The sequence below is a fragment of the Typopeltis vanoorti genome, chromosome 16 (genome assembly GCF_054136105.1).
Source record: "Typopeltis vanoorti isolate ZY-2024b chromosome 16, IOZ_Tvanoo_1.0, whole genome shotgun sequence".
Classification (NCBI taxonomy): domain Eukaryota; kingdom Metazoa; phylum Arthropoda; class Arachnida; order Uropygi; family Thelyphonidae; genus Typopeltis; species Typopeltis vanoorti.
Window position 1 is genome coordinate 10,589,116 of NC_143564.1, and position 20,855 is coordinate 10,609,970.

General features: G+C 37.5%; 1 protein-coding gene across 4 annotated transcripts in view; it reads left to right on the forward strand.

Annotated features, from left to right (window-relative positions):
* LOC150097844 (nonsense-mediated mRNA decay factor SMG9-like) overlaps nucleotides 1–20,855 on the forward strand; it is a 286,780-nt gene that overhangs the window by 84,876 nt on the left and 181,049 nt on the right. For all 4 annotated transcript variants that reach the window (XM_090406489.1, XM_090406490.1, XM_090406491.1 and 1 more), the window contains one exon: nucleotides 10,058–10,166. In XM_090406489.1, coding sequence (XP_090262615.1) covers nucleotides 10,058–10,166 — 109 coding nt within the window. The remainder of the gene's footprint in view (nucleotides 1–10,057; nucleotides 10,167–20,855) is intronic.

The window sequence follows — 20,855 nt, forward strand, 5'->3', positions numbered from 1 at the left end:
GAGTATACTCGTAGTCGGCAGTGAACGTGTTAAAGAAATGATTTCTTTAAAAGTATTTCCTCCTCTTTGGCGCCTTTACTATCCTGGCACCTGTGTGCGTTGTACACATTGCACATATGGTCGGTGCGCCTCTATATAACCATTCCCTACATTAAAGGGACATCAGACAAAATAAACAGAGTACTACAAAAATACAACCTCAAAGCCACCTTTAAACCTCCTGCAAAATTAAAAAGCTTACTTTACCACTCCCTTTGCTGGCCCACCCTGCACTATACCATATTTATTGCACCTGTAATCTACCATATATAGGGGTAACAGGACGCACAATTCCTATCAGACAAAAGGAACATGAACGACACATTAAATATAATAACTATGGTGAAGCTGGCCTCTCTGATCATGCCCTGAACACTTTACATAGAATTGACTGGAAAAGCACCAGTTGTTTATCATACCAAAACAGTATGAGCGTACATTTAAGGAATCCTGTGAGATTCTTATCAACCACCCTAATCTGAACAATAACGATGGTCTAAAAATCCCAAACATATGGAAGGCATATATTCGTCCCACGAACCTTCCTCTTTAAGAACAACTATAAATAGGACTGTAGAAAATCGAGGATCCTAAATCTAAAATAACAACGTTAATACTAAAAAATAGGACATCGCTGTTAAAGAAAAAATCTGTAAGAAAGAATGTTTATTCATGTTGTAATTTATGAATAATTTTTTAAATAAAAAATAACAATTGTAATAATAGAAATAGGACATCACTGTTACTGGAAGGAAAACTATCTGTAAGCAAGAATGTTTATTCATGTAATCATAAATTAAATCTAGCTTGATGTAATTTTTTTTTCCCACTAGAGGTCATGCCAGTGAGTAACATGTGATCAAATCATTGTTTCTCTAGCTTTCAGGTTGAAACGTAACGCAGTTTGTCTTGTATATTTATGTATGCTCCAGATGATGATCTTGATATGAAGATCGAAACGTCGGGAAAATAAAATGAGTGCCCAGGGAATGGAAGGAAGGTAAGATAGTGCCATTACATAAGGGCGGTAGCAGACTGGAAGTGTCTAATTATAGGCCAGTTTGTGTATCATCAGTAGTTAGTAAGATTTTGGAGAAAGTTTTAATAATGGCAAACCATGAGCAGACATATAAATACAAAATTAATAACGGAAAAACTCACGTAAAAAGATTATTTAATAGTATAATTTTCACCTGTGTGTCACAGGTATCTTCACTACATTTTAAACTCAAATTAAACAATAACTGACAATTCCAAAAAGCACCACCTAAGTAGCTAGTGTAAGATAACTAAAAAGGTCAATAAATTTCCTAACAAAAAAAAAAAAAAATTATATATACAATAAAAAGTTAGGAAAGATTAGCTGAATTATAAAGTTCTATCTCCCATAGAGGGGATAGACGTAAATTTAAGTTAGGCGAGTGAAGTAAAGTTTCACGTTTCTTTTGAGTCAGTTCCTCGTGGAATGGCTTTATAAAGAAACGTGAAACTTTACTTCACTTGCCTAACTTAAACAGTTCTGATGGTTTATGTCTATCCCCTCTATGGGAGATAGTACTTTATAATTCAGTTAATCTTTCCTAACTTTTTATTGTATTTTTTTTTTTTTTGTTAGGATATTTATTGACCTTTTTAGCTATCTTACACTAGCTGCTTAAGTGGCACTTTTTGGAATTGTCAGTTATTGTTTAATTTGAGCTTAAAATGTACTGAAGATACCTGTGACACAACACACAGGTGAAAATTATACTATTAAATAATCTTTTTACGTGAGTTTTTCTGTTATTAATTTTGTATTTATTTTGGAGAAAGTAGTGAGGGACAATGTTGTATACGGTCCCTCACTACTTTCTCCAAAATAAATACAAAATTAATAACGGAAAAACTCACGTAAGAAGATTATTTAATAGTATAATTTTCACCTGTGTATCACAGGTATCTTCAGTACATTTTAAGCTCAAATTAAACAATAACTGACAATTCCAAAAAGTGCCACCTAAGCAGCTAGTGTAAGATAACTAAAAAGGTCAATAAATATCCTAACAAAAAAAAAAAAAAATGAGGGAAAGGCGTATACTGCCATTTTCTTGGATTTAGCGAAGGCATTTGATAGAGTGCCACATAATAAGCTGATATTTATGTTGCAGCACATGGGTTTGGATGTCAAATTGGTCAACTGGATTCAGGATTGGCTGTCCAATAGGTATCAGAGAGTTGTGTATGGTAGACAGTTTCAATGAGGCAGAAGGTTACAAGTGCAGTCCCACAGGGCTCAGTACTGGGACCTATATTGTTTAACCTTTATATCAATGACATTATCAGTGGATTGCAGGGGGATATTCAGTTGTTTGCAGATGATGTGAAGCTAGGAAGGGTTATTAGTAATAGCGTAGGTGTGGTAGCCCTGCAAGAGGATTTGAATTAGCTGGACAGATGGGCAAATGAATGGGGGTGTCGGTTTAATGCCGCAAAATGTAAGGTCTTGAGGTTTTGGGACACATCGATGGGATGCTGCATACTCTATTGGAGGAGCTATACTGGAGGAAGTATGGGAGACAGGAGATCTGGGGTTGATGATTGATAGAAACCTGAAATTCAGAGGACATATTGCCAAGGTGGTGAATGTAACACAGAGGATTGCTGCAATAATGAGAAGGATGCTAAGATAAAAGAGTTATCATTCAGTGTATAAGACCCTAATCAGACCACACTTAGACTATTGTTCTCATATTTGGTCCCCAGGATTTGAAGGGGATAAATTAACTGTGGAAAGGGTACAAAGGCAGATAATAAAGATGGTTTTAGGACTGTACAATGTTAGTTGAGGGAATGTGGACTGAAGAGTTTGGTGAATAGAAGAAGGAGAGATGATATGATTGAGACTTTTAAACTGTTGAGAGGTGGTTACAGGGTTGACACTGGGAAGGAGTGATGACAAGGGGCCATCCCTGAAAGTTACATAAGGAAGCTGTGAGCAAGAGGCTGAGGAGTGGTTTCTTTGCATGGAGGGTGGTTGAACCATGGAATGCATTGCCTGATAGAGTGGTGAGAGTGAGAACTGTCAATGAGTTTAAGGAGTGGTATGATAGACTTTGTGTTTCCTAGGAAGGACCTCCTGTGATGACTCCATGGAGGCCTGAAAAATAATATTCTTCTTCTTGAGTATTCTGCAGTTGAGCAGGTTTTTGTTTTAGTAGCAGAAACTTTCCTTCCGCTCTCTTCTGTTCTGAGCCTTCTCTTTTAAGGCTCAGAACAGAAGCCTTGAAACCTGTCTCCATTCATGATAATAATAATAATAATAATAATAATAATAATAATGCCAAGGTAATCATAGTGCTGTCTTAGTGGCCTGTATACCTTTTGAGGATGCATATCAGGAAATTAATGATGTTGATGATTATCATTATTATTTTCTTGACCTCCATGGAATCATGTGACTCATTGTTGAAAATCAAAGCTGCTTATTAAAGTCATCTTCTACTACTTCTATTACTACTGCTGTTACTCCTTAAACTCTTCTAAACCAGCTGTCATACTTCCCTTAAATTCATTCACACTACATACACTCACTATCCCTAAAAGCAAACTCTTCCACTCACTCACTTCTCTCTGGGAGAAAAACCTAGCTCTTACCCCTTTCTTGACTACAAACAGATTTAACTTATGGATGCCCACGTTTTCTCTCCTCACCTTCCATATAATGAAAATTTTCATGAGGTTGCACATCCATTACACTTCCAACCTATTTATTCTTTGAACACTAGGGATTCATTCAGATACCATCTCATTTAACCACTGTTTCAAAGATTCCCATGCATTGCTGACATTTTTCCCTTTCAGTAACTGATATCATGGGACCAAAGATAGTAGTCTCCTATGTCGATCATAATTTCCAGCTTTTTAATTCAGTATGTAACCTGTTCTAATGGGAACATAAATATAATTAGATACTTCCCAAGAAAGCATGCATGATCACTCTCACCGATATTCATTACTTAATCCTATACATAATCATATTTAACACTTAATCCTGTATTTAATCCTATGAGATATCCTTATTAAATACAGGAGATAAAGTTAAGCCTGCCTGGGTAATGACTGATCCTTTCCATAATGTATAGCAATATAGATGTCTGTAAGGAAGTGCTCTTTGCATTACTTGAATCTAAGACAATTGATGTGAAATCAAGAGTGTCTGTATACAAGTAGCCTAGTTGTGTAGGTACCTCAAATGAAAACTTTGTTTATGCTGATTATGGTTTTGCAAAACAGGACCTCCCAGATGAGTCTTTGGCTGCATGAGGTCTTGGGGTAATAATAATAAATGATAATTAAGATGTTTTGTGATAGGAAAACATTATATATTTTTTAGAAACATAGATGGTTGAATTTTTGTTGTTGCTGCTTTTTTTTTTCGTTTTTTTTTCTTCCTCCACAGGCTAAGTATCTGTCATAGCTTGAACTTTCAAAATTTGATTGTTCCTATCTTAGGAAGTACACAATGACTGGTGCACAAGGATCGACCGTCTTGAATATGATTATTTCATCCGAGGATATCATTATATGTGTAGTTCTCAAATTTTCCTCCAGTTGGTGAAAGTGACTGTGAAGTGATTATTTGGGTGGTGGCCAGCCATGTCAGGACTTCTGGGTCAAAGTGATATGCGTGAAAATGTAAGTCAGGTGATTATGACAAACTCAGGAGGTGGCCTGCAGCTATATCATGGAATGAATAATTGGATGGAAAGAAAATCAATGCTGGAACTCAGGAACTCTCTAGCAGAGGCAATAACCGAGTATATTCCAAAGATCAGGAGAATAATAAGATAGGTGTAAAACAGTTGACTGAAGGGGTGAAGCATGCAATCTGGAAGAAAAAGGCATAGTGGAAGCTATACACATGATGAGTGGAAATAATCAGTTATATGAGTACAAAGTGCAAGCAAATAAGGTAACTTGCTTGGTAAGTGTAGCGAAAGTGCTATGCTTACCAAAGTGCTTTTACTACTCTTACCAACTTAGTCATCCTCTTTGCCTGTTCTTTGTACTCCTTGTGGAATTGATTATATTTGCTCACTCTATGTTGCTTCCATAATGCCTTTTTTCTCTGTATTGCATGCTTAATTTCTCCATTCATCTATATCACACCTGCCTTATTTAATATCCTTGCTCTTGGAATATGTTTAGACATTGTTGGAAGTTTTTTCACCTGCTTATACTATAAATTAAAGGTACCAAGAAATTATATACTTGGTTTAATCCTTTATCCAAGTGTAAGTAAACATAGTTTGCACCTGAAATATTTCCAGGACTGGGGCAACTCATATACAGAAGCTAATGACTTCACATTACTTGCCTTAGTATTCCATAATACAAAGCACATATCCTTACAGACATGTCTAATGCTATGCATTATGGAAGGGTCACTACACAGACCGGTTTTGACCTTTTTTTGCGATCTCATCAGTGGGAGCCAGACCCAAAGGTGATACTAAGGTTGAAGTAATGTAGAAGTCATATTTTCATATACAAGTAGCCAAAAGGTGTCACACCTTATTATTAAAATACTCTGGATTAGAGTTCCAACAACTATCTCTAATACAGAGTATTTTAATAATAAGGTGTGACACCTTTTGGCTACTTGTATATGAAAATATGACTTCTGCATTACTTTATCAGTGGGAGCTAGACCTCTGGGTCTGGCTCCCACGATGAGACCTCAATGAAGGTTGAAACTGGTCTGGGTAATGACCCTTCCCGTAATGCATAGCATTATACATGTCTATAAGGATATGTGCTTTGCATTGTGGGATACTAAGGCAAGTAATGTGAAGTCATTAGCTTCTATGTACGAGTTTCCCCAGTCCTGGAAATACTTCAGGCACAAACTTTGTATGCTCACACTTGAATAAAGGATTAAACCAAGTATATAATTTCTTAGTACCTTTAATTTATATGTTTAGACTTTGCTTCTACTAGATAGTTCTTGAATAGCATCCAAGCATTGATCTCCTTTCCACCAAACTCTTCATTTCATGCTACACCTGCAAGCTGTCTCCTGAGCTCATAATCACCAGCCTCATAGTTCCACATATACCCTTTCTTCACAGAAGCCCCCCTATGACTGGCAACCACCCAGGTAATCACTTCATGGTAATGCTCACCAACGAGGGAGATTGAAAAACACCTCATTAATAATGGCATCCTCTAATGAGGTGATCAAATAAAAAACCCTCAATCCTTTCATGCCCTCTGTTACTGTCTGAGATAGTTACCCCTCTAAAATTTGAGAAAATCATTTTCTTTAATTTCCGTTGCTATCTCATCATCCCAGTCTATATTGCCATAATTAAAATCACCCATAATGATCACCCTTTTCCTATTTGCTTATACATTTCATAGTCACTACCTTCCATGTTGCAGGTCTATAGCAACATCCAATGCAGTGTTTCATTCTATTCACCTCTATCTCACACCATACTACCTCACACTGTCACTATTTCCTCCTTGCATCTGTATACCTTTATGGACATAACTCCTTTTCTATCATCAATAGCACTTCACTTCCCTTCTCACCATTTCTATCTTTATGAAAAACATCATACCCTTCCATCTCTATTCCAGTCAGGATGTCATCCTCATCCAACCTTGTCTCACTTCTTCCATCAATATTTGGGTGAACGATCTGAATCAACACAACCATTTCATTTCCCTTGTTTCCGATACTTCTAGCATTCGTATATAGATATAACAGCTCATTTTTAATCTATAACAAGTTTCACCGGTATAACTTATGAGATGTGGGTTCTCCATGCCTTCCTCAAGCCTGTCCTCTCTCTCTCTCATTACCCATTTCGGTACCCTCTTCAAAGCCAACTGTTCCTCTTACATTCCAGGTCATTTCATTTGTCTTTTCAGGCTCACACTTTCACTTCCTCTTTGAGCATTGACTTTTCTCATGCTGCATTTCCCCTTTCACCCTGTGTCCTTTTGCTTCCCTGTTTGTCTTGCATGCTTGTTCTCTCATTCTCTACACTCATGCTACTCACTTTTCCATTCATATGCACCACTCCCTTCCTTTCCTTCCTTACTCTTCTGCTCTTCCACATTGCTTCTTACTTGCTCAGATTCATCCTTTGCTCTCATTACTCTCCCTTCCAGCAGCAATCTCTTCAAATAAGTTTTAAAAGAGGTAAACCGTGAGTAGACATAACTATACATAATAAATAACGGAAAAACTCACGTAGAAATATTATTTAATAGTATAATTTTCGCCTGTGTGTCACAGGCATCTTCAGTACAATTAGGCACAAAAATTAAACATTAACTGACAATTCCAAAAAGCGCCACCTAAGTAGCTGGTGTAAGATAACTAAAAAGGTCAATAACTTTCCTAAAAAAAAAAAAAAAATTAATACAATAAAAGGTTAGGAAAGATTAGCTGATTTGTAAAGTACTATCTCCCATAAAGGGGATAGACGTAAGCCGTCGGATCTGTTTAAGTTAGGAGAATGAAGTAGAGTTTCACATGTTTTACTTCATTCTCCTAACTTAAACAGATCCGACGGCTTACGTCTATCCCCTTTATGGGAGATAGTACTTTACAAATCAGCTAATCTTTCCTAACCTTTTATTGTATTAAATTTTTTTTTTTTTTTTTTTTTTTTTTTTTTTTTAGGAAAGTTATTGACCTTTTTAGTTATCTTACACCAGCTACTTAGGTGGCACTTTTTGGAATTGTCAGTTAATGTTTAATTTTTGTGCCTAATTGTACTGAAGATGCCTGTGACACACAGGCAAAAATTATACTATTAAATAATATTTCTACATGAGTTTTTCCGTTATTTATTATGTATAGTAATCTCTTCAAATGACTCACACCGAAAAACATTCAAATGCAATCCATCACTTTTATACAGTTCAATTCTTCCTTCAAACTCATTCCACACAATAACATACTGCATTCCTTTCCATTCATGTATTTCCACTAACATATCATTCATAATCCTTGCTCTCTGCCTCATTTCATCATCATCATAGTGACTACCCTTCCTATCACGCTATTATCTTTTATCCTTTTTCACAACCTCCTGATATCCAATCTTACATTCTTGTTTCCAGTCAAGTCTTTTGTTCCCACTATCATTACCAATTCTTTTGCTCACTTATTCCTCAGATCCAATGCCTCAATCACTTTATTTATTTTACCTCCCAAAAAATAAACATTTTGCATCTTCTCATTCACCATACCTCTAATAATCAAATCCTTCTACAACAGCACTTGTCTTTCATTACCTCTTTTATACCAATAACATTCATTTCTCTCTTCTTCACTCTTCCATACATATCTACAATTCTCATAATTTCAATTCACATCTGCTTTACCCCTAGCCTCATCGTCACCAACTCAGCTTTCAAATCTTGCATCCTTTTTTCACTATCATTCACTCTCACTATATTATCATCAATCCCACAATCTTGTTTGGAATCAAACCATGTTCACCATTTTACCATTAATTGTACTCTCTGTTTTAACATCCTTATCATACACTTTATCATCGTTTGCACTCTTTTCTTCACTATCAGTTTCACATATTTTCTTAATCTTCTTATTATTACAAGACAACATGCATATTTGACAAGGAAGATGCATATAGAATAGTATATTTAGATTTTGAAAAGGCCATTGATAAATTGCCACATAAGCTGGTAATAATTGAATTGGAACAGATGAGGAATTGGATGGTAGATTAGTGTTTTGGATTGGAGATTGGCTATCTGATAGATATCACAGATTATGTATTGGGAAGTGATATCACAGAAGAGGAAGGTCAGTTGTGGTGTGCCCCAGAGATCTGTTTTGGGTCATTGTTGTTTAATTTTTATGTAAATAACATATTGGAAAGGGCTTGAATTGTGATGATGCAAAGATGGGCAGAGCTATGAGTCATAAAATGTATGTTGTAGCTTTGCAAGAGGACTTGAATATGCTCAGTGAATGGGTGAGTGTGTAGGGCTACCAGTTCAATGTAGGAAAGTGTAAGGTTTTAAAATATGAGATGCAAAGTATAAGATAAGTGGGGATATCTTAGAGGAGGTGAAGAAGATGAAAGATCAGAAGGGGGGGGGAAGCAAATAGGGACCTGCATAAAAGCATGAAATTTTGGGGACATTTTACTGAAATTCTGAGGGAAACACAGCAGTTTATGTCAATAATGCAGAGAAAACTGACATGTAAGGATATTATGATTCCATTGTACAAGGCTTTGATCAAACCACATATGGATTACTGTGACAAGTAATCAAGTGACAGATTTGGTCACCTGATTTTCAAAAAGATGAACAGTTCTTGGAGACAATTGACTAAGTCAGTTTCAGGTCTCTGGAATATTGAGTATGAGGACAGATTGAGAGTATGCAAATTGTAGAGCCTAGTGAATAGAAAGAGAAGGGAGGGATAGAGAGAGAGAGAAAGAGACATAAATGTTTTTCATAGAATGGCTAGAGACCATACCTAGAAGCTGTGTGTGTGTGTGTGTGTGAGAGGGGAAGTGAGGAGTCAGATTTTTACATGGAGTGTGGTGGTGAATGCTGAAAGTGTTGTGAGTGTAGAGACAGTGGATAGTGCATGCATTTACAAGCCAAAAGTATGATGAGCTGTGCATGTGAGAATGGGACCTCTGCGATGAGTCTCTTGACTCCATGAAGGTCTGATGATAATAATTATCATCAAAAAATTATAATTATTATCATAATTTTTTGTCTATTATGATGATTTAGATATTTTGTAGGTTACTATATATTCGTTAGAAGCATGGATTCTGGTGAAATGAAGTGTTATCAAAATGTTTTTGGTTGAATTTTTTCCCCCCTATACATCTGTATCAACTTGAATTTTCAAAAGTTGGTTGTTCCTAATGTTAAATTGTTTTTGTTAGAATAAAAGTGTTTTATTATATTTATTCTAATTTTTGAAAATAGGAAAAAAAATTATATGCAGTCTTATATTCCTTTCAAGGAAATTATTTAAATCTCAAACTGAAGAAATGCAAGCTAAAGGTATACACTGTACTTCAGGTATTGACGTTTATGTTACAAATGAAAGAATGGTATTATTGGATACTCAGGTATTTGTTATTATGGATAAGATCAAGTATATATTCTTGTGCTGTATTATATAATTTTAACTTACTTTTACTTTACTAAGTATAATTATTCTTCTTATTAGTAGATCTCAATGGAGTCAGAAGACATTCTGGGGGGGGGGGGTCCTTACTATTGAACATAATGCTCATCTGGTTCTACAGCGAACCAGAAGAATCTTAATTCCACTGAACCAGCACTGATGTCCGCGCAGTTAGTCTAGTGGCTTTGCGCTTCGCAACCATATGCCTGGGGAAGGAGTGTCCTAGGTTCAATTCCCGTCAATGATGTGAGGAGCTTAAGGATCTTCCTCAGCCATAGCCAAGTTAGCTGGTCTTGGGTGTGGACAGCAGGTTTTTTTCTGTCAGTTTATCTGGTGTTTTTCATCCCGCAAACAGGCAAACCCATCCGAGGACACACACGGATTACTGTCAGGAACACTGACCCAGCCATAGGTCTGATTCGTCAGCCTATGCCGGTTCTGGAGCCAGGATAAAATTTGGGGGGACTAGATGGTACCGTGAACTCCTGGATAAAGGGGGAATGCTGTATCATCACACGGAATTTATTTATTTACCAGCATTGATCACACCATCCATGTATACAAATTACAGTTTATTATAAATGGCAAGAAATTATATTCTTGCTGTAATTCGTTACTAAATCATATGCATGTTTATGCATATGATTCGGTATGATTTTAGTTTATGCATGAAGTATACTCATGACTACTCTATTTATTTATGTAGACTATTGACTTCACATCAGTTCCCTCATCATCCCATTATGCAAACGTACTTCCTTTCAGAGGTGTATATTGCTATGCATTATGGGAAGTGTTACTACCCAGCCCAGTTTTGTCCTTTATTGAAGTCTCATCAGTGGGAGACAGGCCTATAAATATACATATAGGCCCACAGGCCTAATCAGTCCATCATGCAATAATAGTTATCAATAAGGCCTGTGGGCCTATATGCCTTTATCTGCATTAGGCTTGCCCATTGCGGGATATGAGCTACAAGTTTTTTTTTTTTATTCTTCTTCAACTTTTGGTTCTGTCCACTCATGACTACTCTGGACGAAAGTCTCCCCCATGATTTTCCAGACCACTCAGTTTTTGGCCTCTCCCATCCATCTCACTCCTGCAATTTATTCCAGTACATCCCTCCACCTTCTTCTCCGTCTTGCTCTATCCATTGATCTCCAATCTGTTGTTTTTCTAGTCCATCTCCCATCACTGCATCTGGCAATATGGCCAGTCCATCTCCACTTAGCCTGTTTAATGTATTTTACAATATCCATGACACCTGTTTGAGATCTTATCCAGGTATTTGTCTTCCTATCTCTTAATGTTATTTTTAGCATACTTCTCTCCATGCGATGTTGTGTTGTTCTCAGCTTTTTGTTTAGGGCTTCTGTTAAAGTCCATGTTTCTCCTCCATATGTTAGGACAGTAAGTATGCACTGGTTGAAAGCTTTCCTTTTTAGACTCATAGGGTTTTCACTTCTGAATATGTCTCTCATTTTCCCATAAGCCAAGGTAAATTCTTCATTCAATCTCTTTTCTTTGGCAATCCTCAAAGGATAACAATTGGCTCAAGTATACATACGAAGTAATTTTTGTTCTATTTCATGGTTTTCAACTTTGACAGTTATATGGTTAATGTATTTATTCATCATTATTTTTGTTTATTCTCTATTTATTTTTAATCCAATTACTTTGGAGGCTACATTTAGCTGATTTAGCCTTTCTTCCAGATCTCCAAGATTATCTGCTACTAGGATAATATCATCTGCAAATTGCAGATGATGCAGCCTTTCTCCATTTATGTTTATTCCTTTTGTTTCCCAATCAAGGCTTCTGAAGACTTCCTCTAGTGCAGCTGTAATTAATTTGGGAGATATGGTGTCGCCTTGCTGGATGCCTTTTTGTATTGGGAACGTTTCACTGTTTTTATATAATTTAATTACAGAAGTTGCATTGTTGTAAATATGTTTTAGTGTTTCAATATATGGTTTCTCAGCTCCCTGGGTTTCAAGTGCTTTTAGTGTTGCAGATATTTTAACTGAATCAAATTTTTTTGTAGTCTATATAGGCCAGACATAAGGGGTTTATTGTATTCAGTTGATTTTTCAATGAACTGTCTTAATGTGTGAATATGATCCAAAGTATTGTAATTTTTTCTAAAACCAGCTTGTACACAGGATTGCATTTCCTCTAGTTTAGATTTTATTCTATTATTTATAATTTTTGTGAAGACTTTATATATGGTGGGGAGTAGGCTAATAGGTCTGTAGTTTTTAATTTCTTCCTTATTGCAATTTTTAAAATTTAATATTAGAAGTGAATTGATCCAATTTTTTGGAATTTTTCTCTGTTTTAGGCATTTATTAAAGAGTTTAGTCAGCTGTTTGATGACAGAGCTTCCTCCCAGTTTTAAGAAGTCTACCATAATTCCATCTTCTCCTGGGGCCTTTCCGTTCTTCATTTCCCATGATGCCATTTCCACTTCACCTTGTAAGATCTCAGGAGCATCGTGTTGTTTCTCACTCAAGTTATCCATAGATGATTCTTTGATGTCTCAGTCATCATAGAGTTCAGTATAAAAATCCTGAATTCCTTTGATTATTGCATCTCTATTTTTTATAAGTTCACCATTTTTTTTTCCTCTTATAGCAGCTATTTCCTTTCTTCCAACTGATAATGTTCATCTTAGGCCCTTCATATTACTATTGTTTCTATTGGTGTGAGGTAGTGGGCAAGACAGGATATTTAGTGGGGTGTTGCTACACACCCAGGAGTACAGAGGGTGGGGACCAGGAAATGTTTAGACAGTTGAGTTTGGCACGTGCAAGAAGAATGATTGTTATGGGAGATTTTCACACAGTAGTATAAACTGGGGAGAGGAAGATGCATGTAGCAATAAGGGAATGGAATTTCTAGAATTCTTCAGTGACAAATGTCTTAGGCAACATATAACAGAGGGAACAAGAGGTTCAAGAGTTTTGGATTTGGTCACAGCATCAGAAGAGCTAATAATAACTGAGATGACATCTCTCCCACCAGTTGGAGAGAGTGACCATATGATTTTGACTTGGAAAATGAATAGACATGCAGGAGTATCAAAGAGACGGGAACATATGTGGAATTATAAGGGAGGTGATTATAATAGTCTAAGACGTCAACTTGGGGAAGTTTCATGGAGGGAGGAATTGGAAGGCCGGGGTATCATTAGTGCATGGGAAATTATGAAAGAATATTTGTTAACAGCAATGGTAAGTTGTATACCACGAGTGAACAAGAGGACACAATTTGGAGTCAAGTGGATGACAAATAATATTAAACAGGAATTCCATGCGAAAAAGAGGCTGTGGAAGAGATATAAGGAGACAGGTGAAGATCAGATGCATGAAGAGTATAATACACAGGCCAGAAGAGTGACTAGTATGGTAAGGAAGACGAAACTGGAATATGAGAGGAGATTAACCCTAAGATCCAAAGAATATCCTAAGGAATTTTTTAGATATGTGGCCAGTAGGAAGAGAAATGATGTGGAAGAATGATATTGTGGGATAAAAATGGGAATAGAGTGACTGATACAGAGGACATAGTGGAATTGTTCAATGAACACTTTATTGGAGTATTTCATCCTAGAGGAGTCAGTTTTAATGCTAGAGGGATAGGGCTGGTTTGAGGTTTAGAGGTACAGGAGGAGAGTGTGTTTCAAATACCAAGTACTCTGGATGTCAGTAAAGCTGTGGGACTGGATGATATTTCACCATGAGTTTTGAAAGAATGTTCTAGGGAACTGACAGTGACTTTGACCTGGCTTTTCAATGAAAGTCTGGCTGCAGGAAAGGTGCCCATGGAATGGAAGGAAGGTAAGATAGTGGCATTGCATAAGGGCGGTAGCAGACTGGAAGTGTCTAATTATAGGCCAGTTTGTGTGTCATCAGTAGTTAGTAAGATCTTGGAGAAAGTAGTGAAGGACCGTATACAGCATTGGGCAGATAAAGGTAATTTTATCTGTGAGAGTCAACATGGATTTGTGAAGGGGCACGCTTGTTTTAGCAGTATGCTAGCCTTTTATGATAAAGTTACAAGAGCATTAGATGAGGGAAAGGCATATACTGCCATTTTCTTAGACTTAGCAAAGGCATTTGACAGGGTGCCACATGATAAGCTGATATTTAAGTTGCAGCACATTGGTCTGGATGTCAGATTAGTCAACTGGATTCAGAATTGGCTGTCCGATAGGTATCAGAGAGTTGTGTATGGTGGGGCAGTTTCAAGGAAGCAGAGGGTTACAAATGGGGTCCCACAGGGCTCAGTACTGGGACCTATATTGTTTAACCTTTATATCAATGACATTGTCAGTGGATTGCAAGGGGATATTCAGTTGTTTGCAGATGATGCAAAGCTGGGACGGATTATTAGTAATAGTGCAGATGCAGCAGTCCTGCAAGAGGATTTGAATAAGCTAGATAGATAGGAAATGAATGGGGGTGTCGGTTTAATGCAGCAAAATGTAAGGTCTTGAGGTTTGGGAAACATCGATGGGACACTGCATACTCTGTGGGAGGAGTTATACTGGAGGAAGTAGGGGAGACAAAAGATCTGGAGGTTGATGATTGATAGAAACCTGAAATTTAGGGGACATATTGCAAAGGTGGTGAAGGTAACACAGAGGATTGCTGCAATAATGAGAAGGACACTGACCTGCAGAGATAAAACAGTTATCTTTCCGTTGTGTAAGACCCTGATCAGACCACACTTCGACTATTGTTCTCAGATTTGGTCCCCAGGATTTGAAGGGGATAAATTAACTGTGGAAAGGGTACAAAGGTGGTTTCAGGACTGTACAATGATAGTTATGAGGATCAGCTGAGGTAATGTGGACTGCAGAGTTTGGTAGATAGAAGAAGGAGAGGTGATATGATTGAGACTTTTAAACTGTTGAGAGGTGGTTACAGGGTTGACACTGGGGAGTTCTTTTGCTTGGCTGAACAGCAGGTAGGAGTGATGAAGAGGCCATCCCTGAAAGTTACGAAAGGAAACTGTGAGAAAGAGGGTGAGGAGTGGTTTCTTTGCATTGAGGGTGGTTGAACCATGGAATGCATTGCCTCATGGAGTGGTGAGAAAACGGTCAATGAGTTCAAGGAGTGGTATGATAGACTTTGTGTTTCTTAGGACGAATATCCCACGATAGTCTTTTGATTCCATGGAGGCCTGAATAATAATAATAATAATAATTGTTTCTTTAATTTTCCTAGTATTATACAATCTAATTTCATGTTGTTTATTATTTTAACGGTATAATAGAACACAGAAACTAAGTAAATAATTAATTTATTAACTTGATGCTGATATTTCGCTGGTGTTATAACCAGCATCTTCAGAGCACAAAAATACTGTTTGTCACAATACGCGAGACTACAACAACATGGCATACTTAAACAAAATTGTAGCAGCAACACAAAGACTTGAGTCCTGATTTTGGTGCCCTCTATCTGAAAAAAAAAAAAAAAAAGCTATCATATATTACTAGAGTCCTAGAAAAGTGCTAGTTTTTTCTTAATATGACTGTCTCCCAGATCTTCGGCAAGTTACAATTGCTACAATTTTGTTTATGTACACCATGTTGTTTTAGTCTCGCGTTGTTTAGACATTGAAAACATTCTTAGCACATTTAAATAGCCAACATCCAAAAATCCACTTTACTATGGAACTGGAAGCCAACAACTGTCTGCCCTTCCTGGATACACTCATCACACGTCTCCCAGATGGTTCCTTATCATTTTCAGTTTTTAGAAAACCCACACATACAGGTAGATACTTACACAAACAATCACACCATCATCCTTCTCAACAATATGGCATATTAAAAACACTAACCCATAGAGCGAGAGCAATCTGTTCCGATGACAAGGCTCTTACTGCTGAACTGACTCACTTACGCCACACCTTCTTGGCCAACGGCTACAATCCATATAAAATAAACAAAATACTAAACACTCCTAAGAAACCCCTCCCACCATCCACCACAGAGAACTACAACAAAACAGTCACCATCCCTCACATTAAAGGCACATCCGAAAAGATCTCAAGAATTCTCAATAAACATAAACTACGCACTACATTCAGACCATGTAGCAAACTAGCCACCCTCATCCGCTCACCCAAGGACAGCATTCCTCCTTTATCACATCCAGGAGTCTACTAAGTACCCTGCTCATGCAATCAAGCCTACTACAGTCAAACAGGAAGAACTGTGAACATCCGCATCAGTGAACATAAAAGATACGTCCGGAATTATCATTATGGGAAGTCGGGCCTAGCAGACCATGCTCTGGATACCCCTGCACACAGGATCAACTGGAAAAACACAAAAGTACTACACAGAAACCCGTATAAATCAGAGAGATTGTTCTTAGAGGCGACAGAAGCCCTAAAACACACTCCAAATCTCAACAAATATGGCTGTATTAACTTGCCGAAGATCTGGGAGACAGTCGTATTAAGAAAAAACTAGCACTTTTCTAGGACTCTAGTAATATATGATAGCTTTTTTTTTTTTTTTTTTTTTTTTTTTTTTTTTTTTTTTCAGATATAGGGTGCCAAAATCAGGACTCTAGTCTTTGTGTTGCTGCTACAATTTTGTTTAAGTACACCATGTTGTTTTAGTCTTGCGTATTGTGACAAACGGTGTTTTTGTGCTCTGAAGATGCTGGTTATAACACCAGCGAAATATCAGCATCAAGCTAATAAATTAATTATTTACTTAGTTTCTGTGTTCTATTATACCGTTAAAATAATAAACAACATGTTCAACGAATCTAATTTCATGTTTCATCCTTTTACGTTTTTACAAATTTCTGCATATTCTATTTCTTTTTTTGGTGTCATTCAAATCTCTTTTCATATCTCTTCTTATCTTCATCAGATCTAAGGTTTCCTGTCTTAGTTTTGCCTCTGTTTGGTGCCTTTTTACACTTCCTATTTCTAGTGCACAATTCAAGATAGCTTTTGTTAAGATTTCATTACCATCATCGATGGTAGTAGTTGTGTTTAACCTTTTTAGTTCATTTTTGAGTGATTCTCTATAGCAGCTTTTATTGTGGTAGAAGTTTTGTATATTCACTAAATTGGACTTTTTCCTTATGAGCTTATTCCGTTCCCATTTTTTGTTGATCCATACTTTTGCCCCTACTAGTCTGTGGTCACTTCCTGTATTATATTTCCTTATTATTTCCTTATATTAAACTTCCTGTATTTCTTTAAATTCCCTCTGTGGTGGGAATTTAAAGAAAGAGGTGACCTGCAGGCACACAAACGGTATAAAGTGCAGGCCAGAAGGGTAACGAGGGTGGTAAAAAAAGCAAAAGCGGATTTTGAAAGGAAACTAGCTATGCAAGCTAAAGAGAATCCTAAACAGTTCTTTCAATATGCTGCAAGCAAAAAAAAAAACTCTACACAGCAAAATGATTTTAAGGAATAACGATGGTAAGGAGGTCACTGAATTAGTCAATATAGTGGAATTACTGATCGAGCACTTTGCAAGAGTATATCATCCAGGTGGTGACATTGAAAAAATGAAGGAACCATTAGTTTATACGGGAATTGTGATGAATGAAGTGGAGGTGAATAGTCTATGTGGGATTGGATGGTATACCGGCACGGGACTTGCATGAAGCAGCTAAAGAATTATCAGTGCCCTTGACCATGTTGTTTAATCTGAGTCTCAGGTCTGGTTTAGTCCCAGAGATGTGGAAAGAGGGAAAATAGTTCCACTGCATAAAGGAGGATCCAAGACTACAGTTGCAAATTACCGACCGATCAGCACATCAGGAGTCGTTGTCAAGGTCTTGGAGAAAGTAGTCAAGGGAAAAATACAGGAATGGATTGATGAAAACGAGATACTGTACGGGGGACAGCATGGCTTTGTGAAGGGTAGATCATGCCTCAGTAACTTGCTCAAGTTTTATAACACAGTGACGGCTGAACTGGATAAGGGTAATGGGTTTACAGTGATACTGCTGGACCTGGCTAAGGCATTTGACAGGATACCACATGGAATTCTAATCCGTAAACTACAACATATGGGAATGGATAGGTGGGTGGTTGATGGAAAGATATCAAAGAGTAGTTTATTCAGGAGTAGAGTCCAAAAGGTGGCCTGTGACTAGTGGTGTGCCGCCGGGTTCTGTTCTTGGACCATTGCTGTTTAATTTATTCATTAACAATATAGGGAAGGATCTAAGAGGAACAGTTCATCTGTTCACTGATGATGCAAAGTTTGGTAGGGCGATAGTGAATGCAGAAGATGTCAAAATCTTGCAGGATGACTTGGATAGATTGGAGTTCTGGGCTAAGGAGAATGGATGTCAATTTAATATGACAAAATGTAAGGTTATGCATTTTGGGGTGAAAAGATTAGCAGCAGTATACCACATTGGTGGAACTGTACTCCAAGAGATTGATGAGGCCAGGGACTTGGGAGTGTTGGTGGATAGGGAGATGAAGTTTAGGGGACACATTGCAAAAGTGGCTAAATCAGCTCATCAACTCACTTGGTTGTTAAAAAATACTTTGACGAGCAAAGACAAGCAAGTTATTATACCTCTACCGATAAGACCTCATCTCGACTACTGTGCCCAGATTTGGTCACCTAGGTTTCTTCTTAATGGGGAGGAGGTGGAGAGGATCCAGAGGCGAGTGACCAAGATGATAGCAGGTCTATGGAATGAACCTTATGAGAGCAGGTTGAAGATTTCTGGGTTGCAGAAACTAGTTGATAGGCAGAAAAGGGGAGATATGATTGAGACATTGAAATTGCTAAAGGGTTTCTATAGGATTAATTCAGAGGATATTTTTGAGATCAGGACTGATGGTGGGAGAACTAGGGGACACCTATGGAAGCTGGGAAAGAGTGTGGTTAGCAAGGGTGTTAGAGCTGGGTTCTTTACTTTTAGAGTGGTAAATGAGTGGAGTAAGCTGCCAGAGTCTGTTGTGGATGCTATGATGGTGAGTGAAATTCAAGGCAAGGTATGATAGATACTGCGAGAATGTCGTATAGTTGTATGGACATGATGTTTAGGGCCTCCCTCGATGAGTCTAAGGACTCCCTGGAGTCGCCCGTAATAATAATAATAATAAATCTATTAAGCACTTTGGTATTATTTATTATGTATCTTCTGTTGGATATTATTATTATTATTATTATTTAAAAAAATACTTGTTTGGTGTGATTTTTTTGGGGACATTTTCTCCCAAGGTATGTGCTCATTGTAGTGTGCTGCTACTAGGTAGTGAACCAAAAATGAGGTGGGATATTACCAAACCTTAGCTTGCTCATTTTGGGTGGCTTCCAGCACTGAGTTTAAAAAATTTACTTATTCATTATGATTTGGAGAGATTTGTGTTTTTCAGGGTCATGCTCACTCTAGTCTTCCACTTTTGGATTAAGGATTAGAATGGATGGTGGAATTTGCAAAGAATTTTGTATCCCTTTCACATAGGACGGTTCAGATCTTGGGGATGTTGGCTTCTTGATGAAGCTGTACATTTCTTATGAACTATGCTTCACTGAATGATATTTATAAACCATTGAATGCTATTCATTTGAATTTATCATGTGACTCAAGACAGTCGAACTATATGTCTGGCCAGCCTGGTTTGCCAAGTGGTTAGAATATCCGCTCTCCAGCCAAAAGGCTATGGGTTCGAATCCCACTGTGGGCATGGATGTTTGTGATTGTCTGTGAAATACTAATGGTGGTGGTCAGCAGTAGATGGTGTTGGTGTAGATGATGAAGGTATTTGCTATCGGTGGAGATGGAGGGTTGTAGAGTAGGTGCCCTCCCTCGACGAGTCTTTGGACTCCCTAGAGGTGTTACGTAATAATAATGTTTGGAATGGCCTGATCAGCATCTTGTATAGGAGTAGTGACTATGGATATGCCTCAACTATATGCCAGTTTGCTTTTTAGCAAACATGATCAACATGAGTTGTGAAGTGAAGCCCTTTATCTAGTTGTATGCCTAATTATTGGGCTACTAGTTTCCGTGGAACAGGGTTGGCAAACACTACCACCTTGCCCTCTGAGGATACTTGTCTTCTTGTGAATAATACTGCAATGCTTTTGTCTGCATTAACATCAATCTGCCATTTTTTGAACCACTGTATCTGTTCTAGTTCCAGATACCAAGGCTGAATCAATGCAAAAATCGTATATTTTGACATCAATTCACCATTTTTTGAATCACTGTTCTAGTTTTGAGATTGCATTTTGCTGTTTTTCAGTTGCTAATCTAGGTTTGAGGGAATGTACTGGTATTGAAGTATCATCTGCTTGTGGTGACAGCTGTGCATGGGATATCATCCATAAATAACAAAGAGCATAGAGTATAACAGAGAGTCCTGGGATGACACCGTCTATGATTTTGTATTGAGATTATCTTATTCCCTGCACCCCCACTTAGAGTTTGCAATTGCTGAAGTAGTAAGTGGTACATTAACTCTTCGTGTGAATATGGCCTCCAGGAGTTTGAAAAGAAGCCCACTGTGCCATATTTTGTCAATGTCCAGGTGTCGTCTGTGTGTGCTGCTTCCAGTTGTACTGTGCACTGATATTTTCCACTCAGAGAACTGGCCATTCAGTGTAGTGGTTTTC